This window comes from Tamandua tetradactyla, chromosome 6 (assembly GCF_023851605.1).
Source record: "Tamandua tetradactyla isolate mTamTet1 chromosome 6, mTamTet1.pri, whole genome shotgun sequence".
In the NCBI taxonomy this organism is placed as follows: Eukaryota; Metazoa; Chordata; class Mammalia; order Pilosa; family Myrmecophagidae; genus Tamandua; species Tamandua tetradactyla.
In genome coordinates this window covers 109,980,006-110,007,545 of record NC_135332.1, presented here as the reverse complement: position 1 = coordinate 110,007,545, position 27,540 = coordinate 109,980,006, and the positions used below count along the sequence as shown (strand labels likewise).

The 27,540-nt window shown below is 40.2% G+C and overlaps 1 protein-coding gene across 1 annotated transcript in view; it reads right to left on the bottom strand.

The window, feature by feature from the left end:
- The window catches only part of ADHFE1 (alcohol dehydrogenase iron containing 1), a 55,592-nt gene that overhangs the window by 24,725 nt on the left and 3,327 nt on the right, over window positions 1-27,540 (bottom strand). Inside the window, exons 2-8 of the mRNA XM_077166904.1 lie at window positions 23,076-23,113; window positions 21,454-21,500; window positions 20,079-20,132; window positions 19,757-19,911; window positions 19,421-19,617; window positions 17,516-17,593; window positions 15,601-15,706 (exon numbers count right to left, since the gene is read on the bottom strand). Coding sequence (XP_077023019.1) covers window positions 15,601-15,706; window positions 17,516-17,593; window positions 19,421-19,617; window positions 19,757-19,911; window positions 20,079-20,132; window positions 21,454-21,500; window positions 23,076-23,113 — 675 coding nt within the window. The remainder of the gene's footprint in view (window positions 1-15,600; window positions 15,707-17,515; window positions 17,594-19,420; window positions 19,618-19,756; window positions 19,912-20,078; window positions 20,133-21,453; window positions 21,501-23,075; window positions 23,114-27,540) is intronic.

The following is a 27,540-nucleotide window of genomic DNA, read 5'->3' as shown; positions in this document are numbered from 1 at the left end:
GCTGAAAAAGAAAAAAAAGAGAGAGGATGCAAATAAGCAAAATCAGAAATGAGAAGGGGTACGTTACCACAGACCCTGAAGAAATAAAAGAAATCATAAGAGGATACTATGAACAACTATACACCAACAAACTAGACAACTAAGATGAAGTGGACAAATTCCTGGAGTCACACAAACAAGCTACACTGACTCAGGAAGAAATAGAAAATCTCAACAAACTAATCACAAGTAAAGAGATTCAATCAGTCATCAAAAATCTTCCAGGGCCAGAAGGCTTCATAAGGGAATTTTATCAATCATTCCAAGAAGAACAAACACCAATCCTGCTCAAACTCTTCCAAAAAATTGAGGAAAAAGAAACTCTACCTAACTCATTTTATGAAGCTAATATCATTTTAATACCAAAACTGGGTAAAGATGCTATAAGAAAGAAAAACTACAGGCCAATCTCCCTAATGAATATAGATGCAAAAATCTCAATAAAATATTACAAATCAAATCCAACAGCACATTAAAAGAATTATACACCACAACCAAGTGGCGTTTCTACCAGGAATGCAAGGATGGTTCAACAAAAGAAAATCAATTAATGTAATACAGCATATTAGCAAATCGAAAGGGAAAAACCACATGATCATCTTGATTGATGCTGAAAAAGCATTTGACAAAATTCAGCATCCTTTTCTGATAAAAACACTCCAAAAGATAGGAACCAAAGGTAAATACCTCAATATGATAAAGAGAATATATGAAAAACTGAGGGCCAGCATTGTACTCAATGGAGAGAGACTGAACACTTTCCCCCTAAGGTCAGGAACAAGACAGGGATGCCTACTGTCTCCACTATTATTCAACATTGTGGTAGAAGTTCTAGCTAGAGCAATCAGGTAGGACAAAGAAATAAAATGCATCCAAATTGGAAAGGAAGAAGTAAAACTCTCATATTGCAGATGATATGATACTGTACTTGGAAGATCCTGAGAAATCTACAGCAAAGTTACTTGAGCTAATAAATTCAGCAAGGTGGCGTGATATAAAATTAATGTGCAAAAATTAGTAACATTTCTATACATAAGCAATGACCTAGCAGAGGAGTCTGTTACAGAAAAAATTCCATTCAAAATAGCAACTAAAAGAATCAACTACTTAGGAATGAACTTAATTAGGGATGTAAAGGACTTGTACACAGAAAACTACATAACATTGCTAAAAGAAATCAAAGGCACTCTAAATAGGTGGAAAGACATTCCCTGCTTATGGATAGGAAGGCTAAATATAGCTAAGAAGTCAATTCTCCCCAAATTGATCTTCAGATTGAACACAGTACCAATCAAAATTCCAATAACTTACTTTGAAGATTTGGAAAAGCTAATTACCAAATTCATCTGGAAGGGAAAGAGACCCCGCCTAGCTAAAAGAATCCCAAAAAAGAAGAACAAAGTCAGAGGATTAACACTCCCTGACTTTAAAACCTATTATAGACTTCCGGAGAAGATGGTGGCTTAGTAAGGCGCGTGGGTCTTAGTTCCTCCTCCAGAACAACTACTAAAGAACTAGAAACAGTACAGAACAGCTCCCAGAGCCACGACAGAGACCAGACACACAGTGTATCCCATTCTGGACACTGGCTGGACCAGCTAAGAGACTCTGCTGCGGTGAGGTCCCTGAGAGGCGCGCGCTTCCCTGGGCCGTGGCGGCTGGTGGCTGGAGCCCCTCCCTCCCTACTTCCCGGGCCGGCTGGGAGCTTTCGATCGGCGGTTCCCCAAGCCGTGGCGGCTGGCGCCCCTCCCCCACACGCGGCTTCCCGGGCCAGCTGGGAGCCTCGGAGCAGCGGTTTCCTAAGCCGCAGTGGCTGGCGACCAGAGCCCCTTCCACACACACGACTTCCCGGGCCGGCTGGGAACCTCGGATCGGTGGTTCCCCAAGCCACGGCAGCCCTCCCACACACGGCTTCCTGGGCTGGCTGGGAGCCTCGGAACAGCGGTTCCCCAAGCCGCGGCGGCTGGCGACCCTCCCCCACAGGCGACTTCCCGGAGGGAAAGGAAAGAGTCTCCAACAGTAGTAGAGACTGAGCCCAACCTAACACCAATAGTGGCATTAATGAACAACTTCTGACTACTAAAAATAGGCCCTCAGCTCAGGCGAAACTGATCAAGGCAGAAGTCGCCGATTGGGCTAACTGAAAAAGAGGAAAGGGGGCGAAACAGAGCCTTCTGCAGCTGTTTCAATGGAGGCTTCGTTGCCTCTGGGCTCAGCACTGGGATTACACAGGTTGCAACTGCCCCAAACGCAGAAACAGGCTGCTTTCAGGGTTCTCTACCACCTGAACCTTCCCCACGGGAGGGGTGAAATGCAACTCAGGTGGAATCCCTCTCTCAAGGAATTCAGATTCCAGGACTTCACAATTTGAAGCCATTAAAACCAACCTACAACCTTTCCTCTGTCTCCACCACACATCCAGCAGCGAGAGTCTTCCAAAGTTAAAGAAGCCACAATATCTTTTGCTGGTGGGACCTGCAGACAGACAAGCACCACATACTGGGTAGGATAAGAAAAACAGAGCTCAGAGACCTCACAGGAAAGTCTTTCAACTTGCTGGGTCCCACACTCAGGGAAATCTGATTAAATGCCCAGACGCCAGCAAAAAATAACAAATCACACCAGGAAAACTGAAGATATGGCCCAGTCAAAGGAACAAACCAATAGCTCAAATGAGATACAGGAGCTGAGACAACTAATTCTGAATATACGAACAGAAATGGAAAACCTCTTCAAAAACCAAATCGATAAATTGAGGGAGGACATGAAGAAGGTATGGGGTCAACAAAAAGAAGAAATGGAAAGTCTGAAAAACAAATCACAGAACTTATGGGATTGAAAGACACAGCAGAAGAGATGAAAAAAACAACGGAAACCTACAATGGTAGATTTAAAGAGACACAGGATAGAATTAGTGAACTGGAGGATGGAACATCTGAAATCCAAAAAGAAACAAACTATAGGGAAAAGAATGGAAAATTTTGAGCAGGGGCTCAGGGAATTGAATGATAATATGAAGCGCACAAATATACGTGTTGTGGGTGTCCCAGAAGGAGAAGAGAAGGGAAAAGGAGGAGAAAAACTAATGGAAGAAATTATCACTGAAAATTTCCCAACTCTTACGAAAGACCTAAAATTACAGATCCAAGAAGTGCAGCGCACCCCAAAGAGAATAGACCCAAATAGGCGTTCTCCAAGATACTTACTAGTTAGAATGTCAGAGGTCAAAGAGAAAGAGAGGATCTTGAAAGCAGCAAGAGAAAAACAATCCATCACATACAAGGGAAACCCAATAAGACTATGTGTAGATTTCTCAGCAGAAACCATGGAAGCTAGAAGACAGTGGAATGATATATTTAAATTACTAAAAGAGAAAAACTGCCAACCAAGACTCCTATATCCAGCAAAATTGTCCTTCAAAAATGAGGGAGAAATTAAAACATTTTCAGACAAAAAGTCACTGAGAGAATTTGTGACCAAGAGACCAGCTCTGCAAGAAATACTAAAGGGAGCACTAGAGTCAGATACAAAAAGACAGAAGAGAGAGGTATGGAGAAGAGTGTAGAAAGAAGGAAAATCAGATATGATATATATAATACAAAAGGCAAAATGGTAGAGGAAAGTATTACCCAAACAGTAATAACACTAAATGTTAATGGACTGAATTCCCCAATCAAAAGACATAGACTGGCAGAATGGATTAAAAAACAGGATCCTTCTATATGCTGTCTACAGGAAACACATCTTAGACCCAAAGATAAACATAGGTTGAAAGTGAAAGGTTGGGAAAAGATATTTCATGCAAATAACAACCAGAAAAGAGCAGGAGTAGCTATACTAATATCCAACAAATTAGACTTCAAATGTAAAACAGTTAAAAGAGACAAAGAAGGATACTATATACTAATAAAAGGAACAATTAAACAAGAAGACATAACAATCATAAATATTTATGCACTGAATCAGAATGCCCCAAAATACGTGAGGAATACACTGCAATCACTGAAAAGGGAAATAGACACATCTACCATAATAGTTGGAGACTTCAATTCACCACTCTCATCAATGGACAGAACATCTAGACAGAGGATCAATAAAGAAACAGAGAATTTGAATATTACAATAAATGAGCTAGACTTAACAGACATTTATAGGACATTACACCCCACAACAGCAGGATACACCTTTTTCTCAAGTGCTCATGGATCATTCTCAAAGATAGACCATATGCTGGATCACAAAGCAAGTCTCAACAAATTTAAAAAGATTGAAATCATACACAACACTTTCTCAGATCATAAAGGAATGAAGTTGGATCTCAATAATAGACAGAGTGCCAGAAAATTCACAAATACGTGGAGGCTCAACAACACACTCTTAAACAACAAGTGGGTCAAGGTAGAAATTACAAGAGAAATTAGTAAATATCTCAAGGCGAATGAAAATGAAAACACAACATATCAAAACCTATGGGACGCAGCAAAGGCAGTGCTAAGAGGGAAATTTATTGCCCTAAATGCCTATATCAGAAAAGAAGAAAAGGCAAAAATTCAGGAATTAACTGTCCACTTGGAAAAACTGGAGAAAGAACAGCAAACTTACCCCAAAGAAAGCAAAAGGAAAGAAATAACAAAGATTAGAGCAGAAATAAATGAAATTGAGAACATGAAAACAATAGAGAAAATCAATAAGACCAGAAGTTGGTTCTATGAGAAAATCAATAAGATTGATGGGCCCTTAGCAAGACTGACAAAAAGAAGAAGAGAGAGGACACAAATAAATAAGATCAGAAATGGAAGAGGAGACATAACCACTGACCTCACAGAAATAAAGGAGTTAATAAGAGGATACTATGAACAACTTTACGCTAATAAATACAACAATGTAGATGAAATGGACAAGTTCCTAGAAAGGCATGAACAACCAACTTTGACTCAAGAAGAAATAGATGACCTCAACAAACCGATCACAAGTAAAGAAATTGAATCAGTCATTCAAAAGCTTCCCAAAAAGAAAAGTCCAGGACCAGACGGCTTCACATGTGAATTCTACCAAACATTCCAGAAAGAATTAGTACCAACCCTGCACAAACTCTTCAAAAAAATTGAAGTGGAGGGAAAGCTTCCTAATTCATTCTGTGAAGCCAACATCACCCCCATACCAAAACCAGGCAAAGATATTACAAAAAAAGAAAAGTACAGACCAATCTCTCTATTGAATATAGATGCAAAAATCCTCAACAATATTCCAGCAAATCGAATCCAGCAACACATTAAAAGAATTATACATCATGACCAAGTAGGATTCATCCCAGGTATGCAAGGACGGTTCAACATAAGAAAATCAATTAATGTAATACACCATATCAACAAATCAAAGCAGAAAAATCACATGATCATCTCAATTGATGCAGAGAAGGCATTTGACAAGATTCAACATCCTTTCCTGTTGAAAACACTTCAAAAGATAGGAATACAAGGGAACGTCCTTAAAATGATAGAGGGAATATATGAAAAACCCACAGCTAATATCATCCTCAATGGGGAAAAATTGAAAACTTTCCCCCTAAGATCAGGAACAAGACAAGGATGTCCATTATCACCACTATTATTCAACATCGTGTTGGAGGGTCTAGCCAGAGCAATTAGACAAGAAAAAGAAATACAAGGCATCAAAATTGGAAAGGAAGAAGTAAAACTATCACTGTTTGTAGACGATATGATACTATACGTCGAAAACCTGGAAAAATCCACAACAAAACTACTAGAGCTAATAAATGAGTACAGCAAAGTAGCAGGTTACAAGATCAACATTCAAAAATCTGTAGCGTTTCTATACACTAGTAATGAACAAGCTGAAGGGGAAATCAAGAAACGAATTCCATTTACAATTGCAACTAAAAGAATAAAGTACTCAAGGATAAATTTAACTAAAGAGACAAAAGACCTATACAAAGAAAACTACAAAAAACTGTTAAAAGAAATCACAGAAGACCTAAATAGATGGAAGGGCATACCGTGTTCATGGATTGGAAGACTAAATAAAGTTAAGATGTCAATCCTACCTAAATTGATTTACAGATTCAATGCAATACCAATCAAAATCCCAACAACTTATTTTTCAGAAATAGAAGAACCAATAAGCAAATTTATCTGGAAGGGCAGGGTGCCCCAAATTGCTAAAAGTATCTTGAGGAAAAAAAACGAAGCTGGAGGTCTCACGCTGCTGGACTTTAAGGCATATTATGAAGCCACAGTGGTCAAAACAGCATGGTATTGGCATAAAGATAGATATATCAACCAATGGAATCGAAGAGAGTGCTCAGATATAGACCCTCTCATCTATGGACATTTGATCTTTGATAAGGCAGTCAAGTCAACTCACCTGGGACAGAACAGCCTCTTCAATAAATGGTGCCTAGAGAACTGGATATCCATATGCAAAAGAATGAAAGAAGATCCGTATCTCACACCCTATACAAAAGTTAACTCAAAATGAATCAAAGATCTAAACATTAGGTCTAAGACCATAAAACAGTTAGAGGAAAATGTAGGGAGATATCTTATGAAACTTACAATTGGAGGCGGTTTTATGGACCTTAAACCTAAAGCAAGAGCACTGAAGAAAGAAATAAATAAATGGGAGCTCCTCAAAATTAAACACTTTTGTGCATCAAAGAACTTCATCAAGAAAGTAGAAAGACAGCCTACACAATAGGAGACAATATTTGGAAACGACATATCAGATAAAGGTCTAGTATCCAGAATTTATAAAGAGATTGTTCAACTCAACAACAAAAAGACAGCCAACCCAATTACAAAATGGGAAAAAGACTTGAACAGACACCTCTCAGAAGAGGAAATACAAATGGCCAAAAGGCACATGAAGAGATGCTCAATGTCCCTGGCCATTAGAGAAATGCAAATCAAAACCACAATGAGATATCATCTCACATCCACCAGAATGGCCATTATCAACAAAACAAAAAATGACAAGTGCTGGAGAGGATGCGGAGAAAGAGGCACACTTATCCACTGTTGGTGGGAATGTCAAATGGTGCAACCACTGTGGAAGCCAGTTTGGCGGTTCCTCAAAAAACTGAATATAGACTTGCCATACGACCCAGCAATACCATTGCTAGGTATCTACTCAAAGGACTTAAGGGCAAAGACACAAATGGACATTTGCACACCAATGTTTATAGCAGCATTATTTACAATTGCAAGGAGATGGAAACAGCCAAAATGTCCATCAACAGATGAGTGGCTAAAGAAACTGTGGTATATACATACGATGGAATATTATGCAGCTTTAAGACAGAATAAACTTATGAAGCATGTAATAACATGGATGGACCTAGAGAACATCATGCTGAGTGAGACTAGCCAAAAACTAAAGGACAAATACTGTATGGTCCCACTGATGTGAACCGACATTCGAGAATAAACTTGGAATATGTCATTGGTAACAGAGACCATCAGGAGTTAGAAACAGGGTAAGATAATGGGTAATTGGAGCTGAAGGGATACAGACTGTGCAATAGGACTAGATACAAAAACTCAGAAATGGACAGCACAATACTACCTAATTGTGATGTAATTATGTTAAAACACTGAATGAAGCTGCATCTGAGCTATAAAAAAAAACCTATTATAAATACACACTGGTCAAAACAGCATAGTACTAGCATAAAGATAGAAGCATTGAACAATGGAATTGAATTGAGAGTGCAGAAATAGATCACGAAATCTATGGTCAACTGATTTTTGACAAGGCCCAAATCCTCTGAACTGGGACAAAACAGTCTTTTCAATAATTGGGCATGGAATAACTGGATATCAATAGCCAAGAAGATGAAAGAGGACCCCTATCCTATACCCTAAACAAAAATTAACTCAAAATGGATCAAACACCTAAATATAAGAACTAGTACCATAAAGCTTCTAGAAGAAAATGTAGGGAAACATCTTCAAGACCTAGTAATAGGAGATAGTTTCCTAAACTTTACACTGAAAGAACAAGCAACAAAAGAAAAAATAGATAAATGGGAACTCCTGAAAATCAAACGCTTCTGCACTTCAAAAGACTTTGTCAAAAAGGTGAAGAGGCAGTCAACTCAATGGGAGAAAATATTTGGAAATCACATATTGGACAAAGGTTTGATTTCCTGTATATACAAAGAAATCATTAAACTCAACAACAAATGAACAAATCCCAATTATAAAATGAGCTAAGAATAGGCATTTTTCTGAAGAGCAAATGCAGATGGCTCAAAGGCACATGAAAAGATGCTCATTTTCACTGGCTATAAGGGAAATGCAAATTAAGACTACAATAAGATACCACCTCACACCTATAAAAATGGCTGCTATTAAACAAACAGGAAACTATAAATGTTAGAAATGTGGAGAAACTGGGACACTTATGCACTGCTGGTGGGAATGTATAATGGTGAAGCCACTATGGAAGACTGTTTGGTGGTTCCTTAGGAAACTAAACATCGAGTTGCCCTATGATCTAGCAGTAGTAGTACTACTTGGTATATACCCATAAGAGCTGAAAGCAATGACACAAACAGACATTTGCACACTGATGTTCATAGCAACATTTTTCACAATTGCCAAAAGATGGAAACAAACCAAATGCCAATCAACAGACAAGTGGATCAACAAAATGTGATATATACATACAATGGAATATTATGTAGCAGTAAAATAAAATGACATCCTGAAGAACATGACATGATGGATGAGCCTTGAGGACATAATGCTGAGTGAAATTAGCTAGACACAAAAGGATAGATATTTTATGATTCCACTTTTAGGACCACATAAAGGTATAATCAGAGGCTTAGAATATAGAATATAGGGGACTTAGAGATACATACAAGCTAGAGATGGGTGAACCGTTAGCTAATGAGGTTGAACTCCAATGTAAGGGAATAGATAGGAATGAAGGTGGTTCTCTAGTGGGTCTATAAGCAATATTACCATATTGAAGATGAACAAGATTGAAAGGGATTTTATAGACCTACATATCCCACTGATTCACACTAGAAATATGAATTAGTTCTCGCAACAACTTCAAGGATATGATTCTTGTACAAAGAGTATTCAAGTCCAGGGTACAGGGGAAAACTACTGTTGCATACTATGAGCTATGTTCAAAAGGGAACCATCAGCACTACCACAGCAACAGCAGAGGTAAATAATGGGGGGGAGGGAGAAGAGTCAAGAGGAGGTTTAGATTTCCTATTTGACAAGGGTGTGTTTATTGGTTTTCTTTCTCTTGGGAACAATGAAATTATCTAAAATTGAGAATGTTGATGGACTGTGGACTTTGGGTCCTCTACATGATGCCCGATGAATGCAGGTGGCTGAAGGATGCACTGACGGAGAAGTAGATTGGCGAACTATGTTGTATATTTATGAATGACGGTTGTGCTGCTACAAAAAGGAACAAAGTCGTGAGGCATGCAACGACCTGAATGAACATGTGGGATGTTTGATGAGACAAAATAAGCCCAGCAACAAAAGAACAAGAATGGTATGGTCACCTTTAGAAAATACTTATAAGAAAACAGGGGACTAGATTGTAAGCTTTTAGAGCAGTCACATTAAGTCCGGAGTGGTGATTATTATTTCTGGATTTTGAGAGGCTATTTTATATATATAACCTGATATTTAGAGATAAGAATGAAGCTGAACAGGTTGGGGTTAAAGTAATTCAGAACATAGGGGTAAGGAAGAGAGTGTCTATATTTTAGAACCATACATATTCTTTGAGATCAATGGAAGAAAGGCTTGTTTAGTCTGGAACTGAAATTTTCTGTAGTGCATAATCTAATTCAACCTATCTGTATCACTCATTTGAACAACTGAAACACAGGGAGCACAGAAAGAGGTCTTTAATACTGTGCAGATTATTGTAATGCCTGGATACATCCTAGAGTATATTAAGCAGATAATCAAAAAGTATTGGGAAGTCCCCTGAGGGACAGGAGAAAGAATATTTAACTATTAAACCTTACCATCAGGGAACCCCCTGATACTGTGTCAAACTTCAGGGACACCCAAATCAATAAGCCATGCCCTCGATGAGGAGGCTTACACTTGTGCAGCTTATGTAGGTAGCGGAGAAGCTTAGACTACCTATGGGCATACCTAAGAGTTACTTCTGGAGGACCACTTCTGTTGCTCAGATGTGGCCTCAGTCTCTCTAAGCCCAACTCTGCAAGTGAAATCATTGCCTTACCCCCTACGGGGGACATGACATCCAAGGGTGAAAGGCCCCCCGGGCAACATGGGGGATGACTCCTAGGGATGAATGCAGACCTGGCGCCGTGGGATCAACAATTCCATCTTGACCAAAAAGGGGAAAAGAAGTGTAATTAATAAGGTTATCAGCGGCAGAGAGAGTTCAAATAGAGTCGAGAGGCTACTCTGGAGGTTGCTCTTATGCAAGCTTCAGGTAGACTTTGCTACCTATCATAACCTGCCAACCCCTAACCAGGACCATTCCAGCCAATCCTAAAGAACACTTACGGCAATATATAAAATTCCACAAGGGTTCCATGCACTAAGAGTAATTGTTCAGAAATCTACAACCTCCAGATGGGTCCCTGGTCCAGATGAGTCCTGAAACCTAGCCCAGCCTCTCCAGAACATCAGATATTTCCATCTCCCTACACCATATTAATGACAGACCCTTCCAATATGAAAAATTTAGAATTGCCATAGCCCAAACACCCCCAAAGAGAGGGATGGAAAGACCAGAGGTGATGGTGGAGTTATTCAGAGAAGACAGGATTTAACAAATGAATATGAACGCTGAATCATTAAATTGATATCCTTTTAGTCTCCAGTATTTTAGAGCTGTTAGAATTAAAAACCTAAAATTGTGAAATTGTAACCCATGTCAAAGTCTGAAATATGTTCTACAACTAATTGTGGTGCTGTACCTTGAAATCTATAGGCTTTTTGTATATATGCTATTTTTCACAAAAAAGAGAAGGAAAAAAGTTGATTATGATGATCGAATAATATATAAGCCCTCTAGCTTCCTATATTCTGGAGCAGCGAGAAGGAAAAATATGAAAGGATCGTATGGGAACCCATGACAAACCCTATGATCTGCCCTGTAACTACTTGTGGAAGAGTACTTTGAAAACTATTGCTTTTTAATTTCTTTGCTTTGTATGCATGTTATACTATTCAATAAAAAAGTTAAAAAAAATTAAACTACAGAAATATGGATGAATGAAAGAAGCTTTACATACAAGGATGCATACTATATGATTTCATTTCTATGATATTCTACAACAGACAAAACTAATATGTAGAAGGAAAAATCAGAGCATGGTGTGGCAGTGGGAGTGGGGATTAACTGGGAACTTTCTAGGATGATCATATAGATCCGAATCTTGATGGGGTTGGGTTGCACAAGTATATGCATTTATCAGAACTTATCAGATGGTATACCTACGGTTTGTTCATTGTATTATTTGTAAATTTTACCTTAAAAGAAGAAAAAACTATTTAAAATGATAAACATTGAACTCTGGTTAACAATATGCATACTGAAGTATTTAGGGGGGAGTGTACTGATGTCTTTAACTTTGAAATACATAAAAAATAAGATGGATTGATGGATGGTTAGTGAATTAATAATAATAATAATATAGTAAATGGATTTGGTTTTTTTTTTTGCATGGGCAGGCACTGGGAATTGAACCCGGGTCTCTGACATGGCAGGCGAGAATTCTGCCTGCTGAGCCACTGTGGCCCACCCTGTAAATGGATTTTACAAAGCAAATATAGAAAAATGTTCATGTTAATTGTCAAATTTAGATGGTGGGTGTACGAGTATTCTTTCAACCTTTTGGTACATTTGAAATTTTTCAAAACAAAATGTTTTAAAAAATCTTCGTGATATCTCTAATTTGTTTTTAGAATAAATAGCTAGATGTAGAATTTTCTGGGTCAAAGGCAATGAAATTTTAAAGTATATTAACCAAATTTCCCTCCAGAAAAGATGACCCAATTTATACTCCCACTACCAGTGTAGAAAAGTGCTGGCTTCTCTGAACCTCTGTCAACATTGACTATTGTCTTTTTTTAAGTCCTTAACAATGTGACAAGTGGGAAACAAATTATTGTTGGTCTTATTTGTTCTTTGATTAAATAAGATGAAGTTTTTCTTATGCTTATTGGTCCTTTTTCCCATTTTGAAATCTGAATGTCTTTTTTTTATTGATAGCAAAAGCTCACTACAAAGTGAAGATGTCCTTTTAGCTACCAAATATGTTACAAACAGAAACTGCCTTTTTAAAAAGTGCATCCTTCCCTCCATTCAGATGAAAAACTGTCTGTGAAATGTATGGTACGCCCTCCGTGGCTGATATGCTAATTAGCACTGATAATCCCAGTACGTTCCACCAGGCCTCCTCCTGTCCACTGATAGCCATCACTTATTGCAGAACTCCATCCTGGGATGGTGATATGAACAACACGACACTGTGTTTGACCAGCATGTGTAAAATTACCTTATGGTCCTTTGACAGTATAAATAAACCTTCATGGTGTTGAATTATTAAACATTTGAGCCATGAAAAAAAGCACTGAATCTGAAAAAATGACTTGTAGGAGTCATTTTATACCTTGCATTGATCAAATACCAGATTACTAAAGGAGGGTCGTAGGTATACTGGACTCCGTTGAGCCATGTTTCATTAAGAGACCAGTGGAGGGATCAGCACAGATACCTAGGACTCAGCTGCCAAAATGTAAATATTGGCACCTGTGCTTCCTGCCAGAGATCCACTGCTAGTTACTTAACCTCCCTGTGAGTCAGTTTCTTCATATCAAAACAGGGATAAATAATAGTTTCCTTCATGGTATTGCTGAGCAAATTAAATTATTTGACAAATATAAAGTACTTAGAACAGTGCCTGGCACACTGTAAAACTTATTAATGAACTTTGATGATTTTTTTTTTCTTGAAGTGCCCCAAATTCAGGACACTAGCACTTTCAAAATCCAAGCTCTAAAGCTTCCTCTACCTGCTGGCTCTGCATTAAGTGTGGGTAATCATGCAGAAAATGAGAATAAACATTTTCTCGTTTGTTGACCTCTAGGTCAACGATGCATTGGGAACACAATATAACATGACCTATTTCTGCAAAACTATAGTTTTCACTCTTACAATGGAGAATTTTCCCTTATCTACATCTGAGAAGCAGATAACATCTCTTGAGCAAGGCATTAGAAAAAAAAATTTTTTTAATCTAGCTGGTAGATGGATACTATAGCTTTGCGGTTTCAAACAGAGAATGTGTTGGGCAATTGTATGAATGAGAGGTCCACCTGGGAACGACAGGGTGACCATGTTGGTGAAGCCACGGTGGTCAGAGTCTACCCTCCGCCTTGCAGCATGTCTAGGCTGCATCCAAAATAAGAGCCCATCAGCAGATCTGTTTCTCAGGGGCAGATTCATTGAGCTGAGCTAATGGAAACAACATGTAAAACTTTGTAAGTCAGAACACTGATTTATAATGAGAAATGTCACTGCCGAGGAGCACAGAGACCTAGTTTTCCAGACAGCAGCAACTCTCCCTATAGGCAAGCTTTCTGGTGGCCAACTGGTGATTAGAAGATGTATGGAGTTCTAATAAGGAGAATCAACTCTAATGTCTATTAAACGGATGTGTCCATCTTAGAACAGGGCACCGGGCCTAAAGGACAGTTTCCTTGGGCCAGGCATTCCTGTCCCTTGGTCAGTATGTGAGAGAGCAACTACCTTTCTACCAAGCCCTCCTCCTGGCTTTGATTGAAAGTTAAGTCTCTGAGCCTGTGAACGATGCATACTGTATATTAAAGGTGACCATCTTGATCCATTATACATTTAGTTAGGGAGAGCAGTCTTATTTCCTTTATTTGCAAGTTATTATGGGACAACTAATCAAAGGACTAACAGCAATGGCCAGGATGGGTTTGGACCCAGTTTTGTCTGGTTTCTTGGAGGGGAATGTAATGCAGTGAGAAAAGCAGACCATGGGCTTGGATAGACGGATGTCATTCCTAATTCTGGCACCTACTGGTTGGGTGGACTCCCTTCAACAGGTATTTGTTGTGTACCTGTGCTAAGGAACAGGGATGGAACACAGAGGGAAATGGCCCTGTCCTCACTCAACTTACAGTGCAGTGGGGGAATGGACATGCAAAGGGAGAGGAGTCTCGGTGACAATGCACAGGCACGGAATGGGGCCCAGAGAGGACAGAATGGTCAGTTCTATTTGAGGGAGGAGATGGGAGGATCAGCAAAGGCTCGACAGAGGAATGAACACTCCCACAGAACTGAAGATAGCCCTCCTAGCAGATAAAGAGCTGAGCTTTGGGTACATTCCAGGGACAAAGGAGCTTGGCCAGTAGGTATAGAAAGCCACTGAAAGACTTTGAAGGTTAGGGGCTTGTGTGTGTGTGTGTGTGAGATGATGGCCCTTTTGGAAGTTTGTTGAGGCCAGTGTGGAGGACACATGGAAGGACTGTGGGATGAAAACAGAGAAACCACTTAGTAGGCTACTGCAATAGTCCAGCTGCTGTTGCTGGGCCTGAAACAACACAGAAGCAGTTCAGATTGAGAAGAAAAGGGCAAATATGAAAGAAGTTAAAGCAAGACAAGAGATAGTATCTGTAGGATGCTTGCGGTGATGGGGCCTTACTTGCTAAGCCAAGGGACTCAGGAGGTGAAGCTACCAAGAACGGGGGGATTAAGAGAATAACCAGATTTCATTGAATTGAAGAGGCTGTGCAATTTAAGATGCACCATTTTTTTTTATGTGCCACTGAGAAAGAAAAAAATACTACTATACCGCAGATTTTAAGATACATTCTGCTTTCAAATGCTGAAATGTGAAAAATGTGCATCTGCAAATGATTGAAGCAGGGTAGTTTGGGACATGCTGAATGTGAAGTGCCCCTGGGACCTCAAGGGCCCTGGAGTCTGGGACCATGGTCCCAGGCGGAAACACTGAGTGGAAAGCCACCAGCACATTGCAGTTGCGGCCAAGGAAACATGTGGTGGAAACATGAGTCAACATTTCAGACTCAGTTTTCTTAATCAACAAAAGGAAGGTTTCCATCTCCCCAGGCTCAGTGCTGACAGCTTGCATGCCCACGCTGGTGCTTGGTAAAGAAATGTCAGCTCTTTGCCCTGCCCTTTTCTGTGCTACAGCAGCGCTTGGTGTTCTTTAGCTGAAATGTACTAGGAGACACAGGAATTAAGGTTCTGAGAGATGCAAACCTGCCCAGACCGCTCTTGTAGCTGTGTTCCTGTGGTCTCATCTGCTAGCTGGTGTGGTCCACCTTGACCACCGGGCACATGGCTCACACAGGACCTCCCTAGTTCCTGAAACTTTTATGATGTCAATATTTCACAGAAAAGAATAATAATAGCCAAAGGCAGGGTAGTTGTAGAGTGCTGATTGATGACTGTTTATCAAGGAAGTAATGAAGTACTGTCTACAGACCTGGAAAAGACCCTCCAGGTACCACTGGTACCTACCAAAGCACATCGAAGCCACTGTTGGCAACCACCCGGTCAGGCATGTGGAGGGTGTGCTGAGGATCCACTAGTCCCAGGGTGGGTTTGATGGCTCGGGAGGCAATGCCTGAAACATAAGGACGCTTAATGGAGGCCAAAGTTTCAAAATATTTCAAAAAAATTAAATAACTTTAGGGTAATAAATCATCCTAGAAAATAAAAGTACAAGATAAGATTTATTCTCATGTAAGGAGTACAGCGAGAAGTGATGGAAAGAGATTTGGAGTCAGAAATTGGGGTTTTCAGTGGTGTGCTGGAGCTGGTGCCTATTGGTTCGAAAGAGCCAACTGTGAGCAAATCTCATTGTGGAATGAACTGCATCTCCCCAAAATAGAGATGTTGAGGCTCTAACCCCCAGGGACCGAAAATGTGACCTTGTTTGGAAATAGGGTCATTTTAGATGGCCTTATATGAAAATAAGGCCAAGGTAGATTCAGGTGGGCCCTAATCCAAAATGACTGGTCTCCTTAGATGAAGGGGAAATTTGGACACAGACATAGGAGAGGGGAGACAGCCATATGATGATGGAAGCTGACAGTAAATCCCAAGGATCTCCAACAAGCCACTAGAAGCTAGAAAGAGGCAAGAAGGATTGCTCCCTTAGATTTCGGACTTCCAACCTCCAAAGCTGAGATGATAGATGAGTCTTTGATAGATGAATCTATCAAAGATGATGGATTCCTATTGTTTAAGCCACCCAATTTCTGGTACTGTGTTATGAAGCCCTAGAGAACTAAGATAGCTTCCCAAATCCACGCTGGGTGATATCATGGGCCAAGGTAGGAGTATTTACACCATGGGAATAGGCAAATACTACAAATCAGGGCTTTTAAAAAATGTATTCATTATTTTTTTAATCCAGAGAGCTGGTTTGCCAGCTCACCACTCTGAGTTCCCTCATCTATAAGGGTGGACTATTTTAGCACAGTGCCTTCACCCCTCACAGGACTCTTGCAAGGATTCATGAGATAATATTTTATAAAAGTCTTTTAAAAACTGTAAGGTAGAACTTAAATGTTGGCCACTGTTATTAAGACTACCTTTAACAATGTCAAGGAATAATGCAATCTAATTTTAAAAAGAGAAGTTACTGTAAATGCTAACAGCTGAATGCCAATTTTATTCTGTTACTAATGCTTGAAAGAAGGATATTGAGGCAGGGTCAAGGAGAGGGACATTTCTACATTAGCTGAGAGTGAGAGATAAAGAAGACAGGCTAAAAATGACTAAGCTGTTCTAAAAAATGATCATGGTGATGAATACACAATTATGTGATAATGTTGTGAGCCACTGATTGTACACCATGTATGGACTGTATGTATGTGAAGATGTATCAATAAAAATATATTTTTTAAAAATGACTAAGCAGAACAGGGGTGATCAGGGGGGCTGGGGGGACAGACTGGGAAGGAGCATAAGGGACCTTTTTTGGGGTGATGGAAATGTTCTCTGTCTTGACTGGGGTGCTGATTACATGCGTGTAAATATTTGTCAACATCATCAAACCAGACTCTTAAGATGTGTTCTATTTTATTGTATCAAATCTCAATAAAGTTGATTTAAAATGTAATAAAAAAAGATGATTGAGAAAGGGAGCAACCATTTGTCACTGATATACAGTGACTAACCTGGGCAGGAAAAAGATCAGTTGAGGTTCACGCATTTCAATATGCTTTTCATAGGTACTTCTCAACGTGAAGTCGTCAGACTGCTTCATATTTTTATATGAACTTGGAAAAAGAAAACATATAAATGTACATACTCTTCCTTAATTCCATACAGAACTCTTTAACTTTTAAATATCAGAGAGAGCTAAAGAGTCAGAGGGAGGGTTAATAATTTTAAAAACACCCAAACTTATAGGCAAAGTTCTTACCAGTTTTAACTTTCAAGTGTTCATAGTCAAAAATGGCAACTCCAGTGGTCTCACTCCCAGTTCCGGAGGTAGTCGGGACTTGAACAAAATAATGTAAATTATAATAAGGCGTCTAAAATAACGGTCAATGGAGGTACTTAATTCAGCCTGGGAAAATGAGGAATAAATTTAGAGGGTGAAGGAGGGCAAAGCTGCTCATCGATGGGCTCCGGTCCCCCGCCCCCCCAGCACCCTTGCCCCCCCCAGCACCCCCCCGCCCCCGCCCCCAGTGCCCCTTCGTAAGCAGCTGCAGCTGGGTGTTCAAATGCAGGCCGCTCGGTCTGTTCTGTAAGAAAACTCATATTTGTCATCTCTGAAAGACATCTTTATTCCCATCTGGCAGTAAGCACAGCAACGTTCTGCCTCTGCCGGGCTCCGCGGTTTTGTGCTTCTGTCAGGTTCCTAAACTTCACTAATCACTCTCTGTGTGCTGCTGACACAGTTTCACCAGAGGGTTCCATTTGCCAGACATCAATTATGCTGCTCCCTGCTGGTTCCTAATTCATGTCAAAACAGTTTATCTGCCGTCAACTAACTCATACCCCATCATGAGACCCCTCCACAATAAGGAAGAGAACAAAACTTTAAACCGAGAATATTTCCCAGTTACCAAAATAGTGCATTTTAGCTATAAAAATTTAAAGCGATCACACGCTAGCGGCTGATGATGGGAAAGAAGAAAAGACCGGAAGGTTCCCAATTCCTAGTGGAACAGACAAGCCATTCTTTTAAAAATTTGCATGTCTGCACCCTGGGCAACCACAGAGCAGATGTTACCCAGAGCAAGACCTGTCTCAGCCAGAGACAAAGCCTGAGGTCAGTTGAAGAGCCATTATCTGGAATAAAGGGTTGGGTCAACACCGGAAAAAATAATAGCCAATGTTCCCCTTGAACTCTATACCAGCTGGCAAAATGGGACAAAGCAGAGAGGGGTCTAGAAGACAAATACCTGCCAACAGAGTGATCTAATAATATATAAGTGATGACCTTTGTTTTCCCCACATACTGACTTCGGAGCTTAAACTGCAAACTTTCCTGCTGTTGACCCATATTGTCCTCTCTGTGCAACAATGGAGACCAGAAATTTAAAACATGAATGAATTGCTATCTGTTTTGGTCTCCAAACAAATCATTACACTGAGATGAACAAATCAGAAAGTGTCAGAAACATATGCCCTACCAAGTCGAGAGGCTGTCCTGAAGATTATTCTTATGCATTATACAGATGTCTCTTTTTAGTTTATGGTGTATTGGAGTGGCTGGAGGGAAGCACCTGAAGCTGTCGAGCTTTATTCCAGTAGCCTTGATTCTTGAAGATGATTGTATAATAACAAAGCTTTTGCAATGTAACTGTGTGATTGTGAAAACCTTGTGTCTGATGCTCATTTTATCCAGGGTATGGACAGATAAATAACAAGATATGGATAAACTGTTAAAATGTACTTGGAAATTTATTGCTTTTTTGTATATACGTTATATTTCCCAATAAAAAAAGTTAAAAATATATATATGGATAAAGAATAAATAATAGGGGGATAAAGGGTAAAATAAGTTGGGTAGATTGAAATACTAGTGGTTAATGAGAGGGAGGGGGTAGGATATGAGATGTATGAGTTTTTTCTTTTTCTTTTTATTTCTTTTTCTGGAGTGATGCAAATGTTCTAAAAATGATCATGGTGATAAATACACAACTATGTGATGATATTGTGAGCCACTGATTTATATCATATATGGAATGTAGGTGTGTGAAGATTTCTCAATTAAAAAAAAAAAAAGAAAAGAAACATATGCCCTGGAATTTTTGACATCCATCCCTCTGAAGGCTTTTTTGCCATTTGCAAAAGGGAAAAACCTAGGAGTCTTTACCTGCAATCAGAGGCTTAAGAGGTACAGACACAGGTTTGCCCTTCCCAATGGGGGCATTGACATAATCGAGGAAATCAGAATGAGGACTGGATGCATACAGGTTAGCAGCTTTACAGGTGTCAATGGTGGAGCCGCCACCCACAGCGACGTAGGCATCAAAAGCTCCCTTTTTGGCAAACTGAATGGCCTCCATGAAGCTTGGAAAAGGAAAAACAAGTATTATGTAATATCCCTCAGAAGTCAGTTGCCATGCCATTAAGTAAGTCTAGGGGTAAGTTTTCAATGCAATGTGTTGGCTTTTCCTGAAGGGAACTGACCATCACCACCCAAGAATACCTTGTATCCGTTGGTTCCACCCTCACGTTATCATAAACCTGAAAGTTTATGCCACTCTTGATAAGGGAATTCATAACTACTTCTACAGGAGGGAGCTGGGAGAGGTTCTTGTCTGTCATCAAGCAAACATTTTTAGCACCCATGTTTTGTAGGTCCTGCAATCACAAAATAATGTGTTAGGTTTGAACGCACTACAATTACATAATGTGCTCTTCAAACTTAACAGTGTGCATCTTTAAAAATAAAGGACCTGACTGTTGTCAATTAGTAACTGTTTTAAAAATGTGTACATTTACAACAGGAGACAACTCCAAATACTTGCCATGCCCACTTCCTTTGTAACTCCTGCTCCATATCTAATATTTGAAACAGCCATCTGAAAAAAAAAAAGATTTAAGTTTTGGGTGTATTAGAGTTGACCACTCTATTTCTAAAAAAAACACAACAACAAAACCCTGAAATGGTTCCTCATTGTCTAGAGAATAAAGTATATTCTCCTTAGTGTGGTCACCCTGATCTGGCCTCAGACTCCCCACCCCCTTCAAGGAGACCCTGGTTCCAGTCGCATTGAAATTACCGACTTTCCCCTCAAATACATCATATGCTTTCAACTGCATCTCACCTTGAATTGCCTGCCTTCTCCACCCCTCACATCTAAATTCCCTCTCAAATTTCTTATGTGCTATTGCTTATTTAAATGTTTTCTCCTCCATCATTCTTTTCAGCCCATCATTCATTCATCCAACTATCCAGCCAGCCAGCCATTCACCCACCCTTGCACAGGTGCACTATCCGGCCACCTCCTACTGAGCATGTGCCGTATTCTAGGCACTGTGCTAGGCTCTGGAATATAACTACGAATGAGAAAACGTGGTCGCATGAAGTTTAAAGCTGAGAGAAGAGCTTTTAAACTGATGGATGATGGGTCACCTTTGGGCAGAAGCCATGTTTCGTTTGATCCATATTATATTTAAATTTCTTTTTTTTTAATTGGTTAATAACTTTTAAAAATCAGGATAAGAAAATATAGCCAGCGTGACAGTCTGCATTTCTATCTGTCTAGACTGCAATCTAACAACACTGGGCCTGCGTCCCACGTGGCAGCCCTCGTGTGGCGTGCAGACGGCACCCTTTAGGCAGGGCCTGGGTATTCAGGAATCCCAGCATGCCCTCACCCAACTTGCTCACTCAATTCACTGTCTGGCAACATTTCAATTGGTGACTCCTTGGACTAGTAGGAGACAGGGATTTAAACAGCTGATTACAAATAATGACTTAATTAGAGTGGGATAAAAATTCATCTTGCTTCAGTAGATTACTTTGACCTCTTTTAGAATTCTTATAATTACAAAAGTACAGGAGATTTCATGTATAGCATGTACAAGTTGGAGAGTCTGTCATATTTTTTTTTCACTATATTGATATTTCTGTTGGTCTCCAGTATCTCTGAGCAGAAGTCTGTCATATTTTAATGACAGTACCGAAGATAGTATTCAAGATATTGCTCACATTATCAGATGATTTATATTCCACCTAAAAAAGGTACTTGGCTAAATAGGGCCTGATTGGTGCAATATTGAGATGTCAGAACATCACTTAATAACAGACTTGAAGGGAAATAATAATGCATTAGCAAAATAATTGTATTTTCTCAGGTCATTCAAAAAGGAAAGGAAGAATGGATTGATTAAATGTACCTCAAAGGCATAATCTGTTGTTTTCCCAGAAGGTGAAAGTCCAGGAGCTAGAAATGTAAAAACCACCATTAGAGTAGTCCTCAAAAGTAGAGCAAAAAAAAATGCTATTTGATAATATATTCGTATGCCAACAGTGAACATAAGCATTTCCTTGAAGGCTTATCTTAAAATATATTTGTTTTTCAGGTTTCATTGTTGCACAGCAAATCAAACTTAAAATCTGCATATTAAAGGTAGAATGTAATGTTGTCAACACTGATTTTGTGAAAAAGAAAAGCTAAATATTCTTTTCATCGAAATTGATATATTTTATTTTAAAAAATATAATGTGCAAAAATCCTTTAGAGTCTAGACAATTTCTTCAGGGTTGTTTTGTTACTTAAGTCTTGGTGATGAAAAGCAAATAAAAAGCATAGCTAAGGCCCAAATTGTTATTGTTTTAGAACAATTATTATTAAATTCACTAATTAGAGTCTTGCTTACATTTCTTACAACTGGAATAATTTGTTTGAATTAAGATTTTTTCATACAGGTAATTTATCACAGTGAGATATTTACATTTCTCTAGTACATCAATATAATCTACTTGACTCACATCTGTCCTAGTAAAAATCTCCAGAATACTTTTCACTACCATTTTTTAAGTAATGAGACAACAATCTACTTTTGGCTTCTCAAGACAAAAATACAAAAGTTTTGGGTGCCTATAAACTTTAAAGAAATAAATCTATTATTCCTGCTACTAAAGTTCAGGAAAAGACATAAATTGGATCCTAGAAAACAGTGAGATTATCTTTCTCTAAATTATTAATTTTAACTTTCCTGGAATAGAAAATTAGTGATTCTTTGTTAAAACCAACTCAGAATGGGAGGAAATAAACTGAAGACAAAAATTCTGCACATGTTCATGGGCCCCTTAGCTTCCCCTGAAGGGGAAGCCCTTCCCTGGCAGGAAGAAGCACCAAGATAGTTCAACTCCCCGCAACCTTCTCTGTGGGTTTCTGCTTAGGATTGTGTTAGGACAGGCATCCTTCTGTCCATCCCTTCAGTTTTTGTGTCAGTAATTCAGATGACATTCTGAGGACCCGGAAAAGCTACAGCGAGCTTCCTGCTGTTCTGAGAACAATGGAGTTCGGTAAGGATTAAGAAGTTTGTGGGAAGTGAAAGTTACTGCCATTGCTTTTTGTTATTAAGGAATAGAATGTTTTTTTAAAAAAATTGATGCCAACAAGTTTTTCCTTGTAGGAACCGCTTTGCTTTTCTGCCCTTTCTTTCTTTTGAGATTTATTACAACCTTCCAAAGACTGTTTGATGAACTTAGATGATTTTAAAATCTTACCCGTGCCACCATTTTCAGCATTGGCAAATAATTCTATTTAATACAGAAAAACATTGTAAAATAGCTTTGAATATATACTTTAATCAAACATTTAGTCAGTAGCATACATTCAGCAAACACCATACAATCAGAACTATATATTAGGAATTTCAGAGTGAGAAGGTAACCATTTTCATCAACCTCCCTCTTTACATGCACTGATTTTCTGGCCCAACTGTATGATAAAAGCCAACTGTAGAAACGGTGATTGTGGCTGGTTCAAAAACATAAAATGGATGATTACCTTGGGCATAAGTATGAGAATGAGTTGGGCACTGGCATCTAAGGAAAGGGAAAAAAAGAAAAACGTGAAGTGAAACAGGTAAATCAAAAGACAAGAAGCCTTCTTGCATCCTAGAAGCACATTGCATCCTAGTCCTAAAATGTTCTGGAAGGAATCGTTGTTGGCAAAATACTGGACAACAGAAAACAAACAAACAAGCAAAAACTCCGAATCATTGCCAAGGCCTTACAGACTCTGCAGGTCTGTAGGCCCATTATTTCAGAATTCACCTATTCGCCCAGCACCTAAATAAAGCCTGCGACAGCTGCGATGGGCCCTCTGGGGAGACCTCCCCCGGCCACCTTGAGGTCCTGGCTAGGTAGGAGCGTCACCAAACTAACCCGAGTCTCTCCCTCCCAAAGTTAACCGCCTTATCATTTTCCGAATACTTCCAAGGAGTTTAACTTTTTTTCAAGCAAGCTCTGGACCCGTTCCTCCGGAAAATCCTCTCCTGCTCGGCGCTCACCCCGGCTACCTCCTCCTTGCCCGCCTCCACCCCTCCCCTCCTCACTGCGGTTTCCGCGGATTTCCCGCGTCCTCGTTTTTGAAACGTTCCTTCTCTTGGCTTCTGTTTCCCTTCCCCGTCCTGGTGATCTCCTGTTCCTTCGGCCACCCTTTTCTGCACCCCCACCCCCTTCCTCCGCCCGCTGCCTGGCTGATGGACAGGAAAAGGCTAGTAGGTTGCTATTTAGTCCCCAGAGGACTTTTGTCATAGTGGAGTCTCAGAGAACTTGGGTGCCGTAATCCTCTTCCTCTACCTCCAAAGTTTGGGATGAAAATGGAGCAAGGGGAAAACGGGACAGATTAGACGACCGAGATGATCGCAAACACTCTGAGGATTAAGAAATTCAAAACATCTGGACAGCTGGAGGAGACCCTAGGGATCCCGTGAAGCCGGGCTGCCATCTAGTGGTAGCAGCTGGAAACGCAAGTGGGCCGTTTCCAGGAGAAGCCCAGCTAGTCTAACAAATGCCGCAAGGCCCCTGGGGAAGTGCAAGTAGGCAATGCCAGGACTTTGTTCTTCACGGGTGGACTTTATTTGGGGAGGCTTGTCCTGCCTTACGCCCTCCGAGGACAAGAAAAGAGAGACAGAGTGAAAGAAATATTCAAATTCAAGCTTACAGTATCCTCTTAGCTGCAAGTGGGAGCATGTGCTCCTTTCCACCACCCCCTTTTCATTTTTTTTTCCAAGCAGGGAGGCTACCTCGATTTTTCATTTCGACCCTTTCTTCTTTGTGGTTTGAATCATGCCCCCTCTTGTCTGCTTGGACCTCCTTCTGTCCTGTTATTTCCTAGTTTCCCTCTACACCTGATCCTTGCAGTTAGATTTTAAAATAATTTCATGCTGGAAACTCTTCAGCCTCAGGTCCCTATAGCTCATCCTCTGGTTCTTCCCTCCCCGTCTACATTTGCCAGCTCCATCTCATTGCTTCCCACACCCCTGAAATCAGACCTCTGCCTCCACAACCCCTAGCTCTCAGTGCTCACTGCGCAGAACTATACAATGCTGGCCATTGCCTCCTTCTGGAAACAGGACACCATACTCACCTGCGTTTCCTCTATCTGTTCTGTCTGGTTTTCTGAATCCTCCACCCCGATTCCTTAAATGTTGGCTTCTGCTCTGGACTGCTTTCAGCTATTCTGACCTTCCTTCTCCTTCACACTGTAAAGTCAACCAAGCACCAAGACCCCAAATACATCTCTCCCAGAACACCCATTTCTCTCCAGGACCCCTGTTCTGGAGTCATCTCTCATCTTCTTACTACCAAGTTCCTGGTTGACATCTCTTAGCTCCACCTTAGCCACCTCTAATCCCTACAACTGTGGTGAGAGGCATTTTTCTAATGATGTCACTCCCTTGGTTTAATCCCTTCAGTGGCTCACCATGGCACTTGGGTTAGAAATGGCCTGCTTACCTGCCAGCCTGGCCTCTCACCTGGGTGGACACCCATCTCTGAGGTCCATTGCACTGGGACCTCCTCATTAAAACTTTTATCACTCCGTCTTGTGAGTTCCGTTTTCTTATTGTCTTCTGCCTCTGAATTTTGTGATGGCAGGGTTAGAGCTACCTTTTCTCCAAAATCTAACCTTAGTGCCTAGCACAGGGCTGGGCACAATGTAAGCCTTAGTATTGATGGAATAAATAAATAGATGTAGGTGCTTTCTTTCCTTGAACCTTTTTTTTTTTTTTTTTTTGCCTACTGTGCCTAGAAACAGAGCCTAACCTGGCATAGGGATAGCGAGGTGGGGTTCTCTCACCTTCTTAGAATGGCCTGAAACCACTGATGGGCTTCTTCCAGACTCTCTCTAAGGAACTAAGCAGCTGAAGAAACCAGTTAGAGCAAGGACATCATCTCCTCACCTTCCTGAAGCTGGTCTGATGCTTCTGTCTTCCCTCCTGGTTTTATTGATAAACTAGTCATGCTCTTACCATGCTCTTACTAGTCATGCTACCTATCAAAACCTGCCAACCCCCAACCAAAATCATTCCTGCCAATCCTAAAGAATACCTAGGGCATTATATAGTATTTCATGCACTAGGATAACTTTCCAGAAACCTACAACTTCCAGATGGGTCCCTGGACCAGATAAGTCCTGAAATGTAGAGGGGCCAGCCTCTCCAGAACATCAACTAGTTCCATCCCCCTATTCCATTCGACAGCCCCTTCCAACATGAAAAAGTTAGAATCAGCATAGCCCAAATACCCCTAAAGAGTGGGAGAAAGATCAAAGGTGATGGTGGAGTTATACAGAGAAGATATAATGCAGATATCATTAGCTTGGCTCTTACCAAGGCCAACCACTCCCCTTTTAAACTGCAGCCCTTCTCATCTATTTGAAGACATTAGCAGTTCTTCCCTTTCTCTCCTGAATCATCAACGTTTCCCTTATGAGTTTAATCATCAGCATTAAAATTACATTTCCCCTTATCATATTAAATTATTAAAATACTATTAAAAATAAAAACAAACCTTTTCTTGTCCCTCTTCCTTCTCCCACAGCTTACCCCACCTCTCTCCTTTCCTGTAGATGACCATATGCATTCTCTCCAATTCCTTTTCTCCCATTCTCTCTGGAAATTTCTACAATCGGCTTGTGCCCCCATGAGTCCACCTTGCTAATACACTGATCAAGTCTCAGTTCTGTCCTAGTCTTATGCAATCTGTGAACATTATGTCACTCCCTTCTCTCTGGAAACATTTTCTTTCTTCCCTTGACTTCCAGGATCCCACACTCTGATTTCCTTCCTTGGCCCTCTTCCCTTCCCTATTCTGCCCCCAACTTCCCTGACCTTTTACCCCTCTCACTCACTCTGCTTCAGTGAACATGCCAGCATACTTCAGCCTTGGGGATGCCTTTCCTACATAGCTGCATGGTTTGCTCCCTTCTTCCATCAGATCTTCTCATAAAAGTTGCCTTCCTAAGCTTATGTATGTAGTGGAGAAACCTAGCCTACCTATAGATAAGCCTAAGAGTTAGGTCCAGAGGACCTCTTTTGTTGCTCAAATGTGGCCTCTCTATCTCTCTAAGCCCAACTCTGCAAGTGAAACCACTGCCATCCCCCTACATGGGACATGACATCCAAGGATGAAAGTCTCCCTGGCGGTGTGGGAGATGACTCCTAGGGATGAGCCTGGCCATGGCACCATGGGATCAATAATGCCATCCTGACCAGAAGGGGGAAAAGAAGTGTAACAAATAAGGTATCAATGGCTGAGAGTTCAAATAGTGTCGAGAGGCTACTCTGGAGGTTGCTCTTATGAAGCTTCAGTTAGACCTTGCTACCTATCAAAACCTGCCAACCCCCAACCAAAATCATTCCTGCCAATCCTAAAGAATACCTAGGGCATTATATAGTATTTCATGCACTAGGATAACTTTCCAGAAACCTACAACTTCCAGATGGTCCCTGGACCAGATAAGTCCTGAAATGTAGAGGGGCCAGCCTCTCCAGAACATCAACTAGTTCCATCCCCCTATTCCATTCGACAGCCCCTTCCAACATGAAAAAGTTAGAATCAGCATAGCCCAAATACCCCTAAAGAGTGGGAGAAAGATCAAAGGTGATGGTGGAGTTATACAGAGAAGATATAATGCAGATATCATTTTACTGATATTTCTTTTAGTCCCCAGTACCTTAGAGCAGATAGAAATAAAAACCTAAAATTGTGGAATTGTAATCCATACCAAACACTGAAATCTGTTCTACAACTAATTGTTGCAATGCACTTTGAAATTCATTGTTTTTTTAAAATATATGTTATTTATCACAAAAATGAAAAAAAAAGAGAGGTATAACAGAGAAGATAGGATTTAACAAATGAGTATGACTGCTGAATCATTATATTCACATTTCTTTTGGTCTCCAGTGTCTTGGAGCAGCTAGAGGAAAAAAATGAAAAAATTGTGGAACTGTAACCCATAC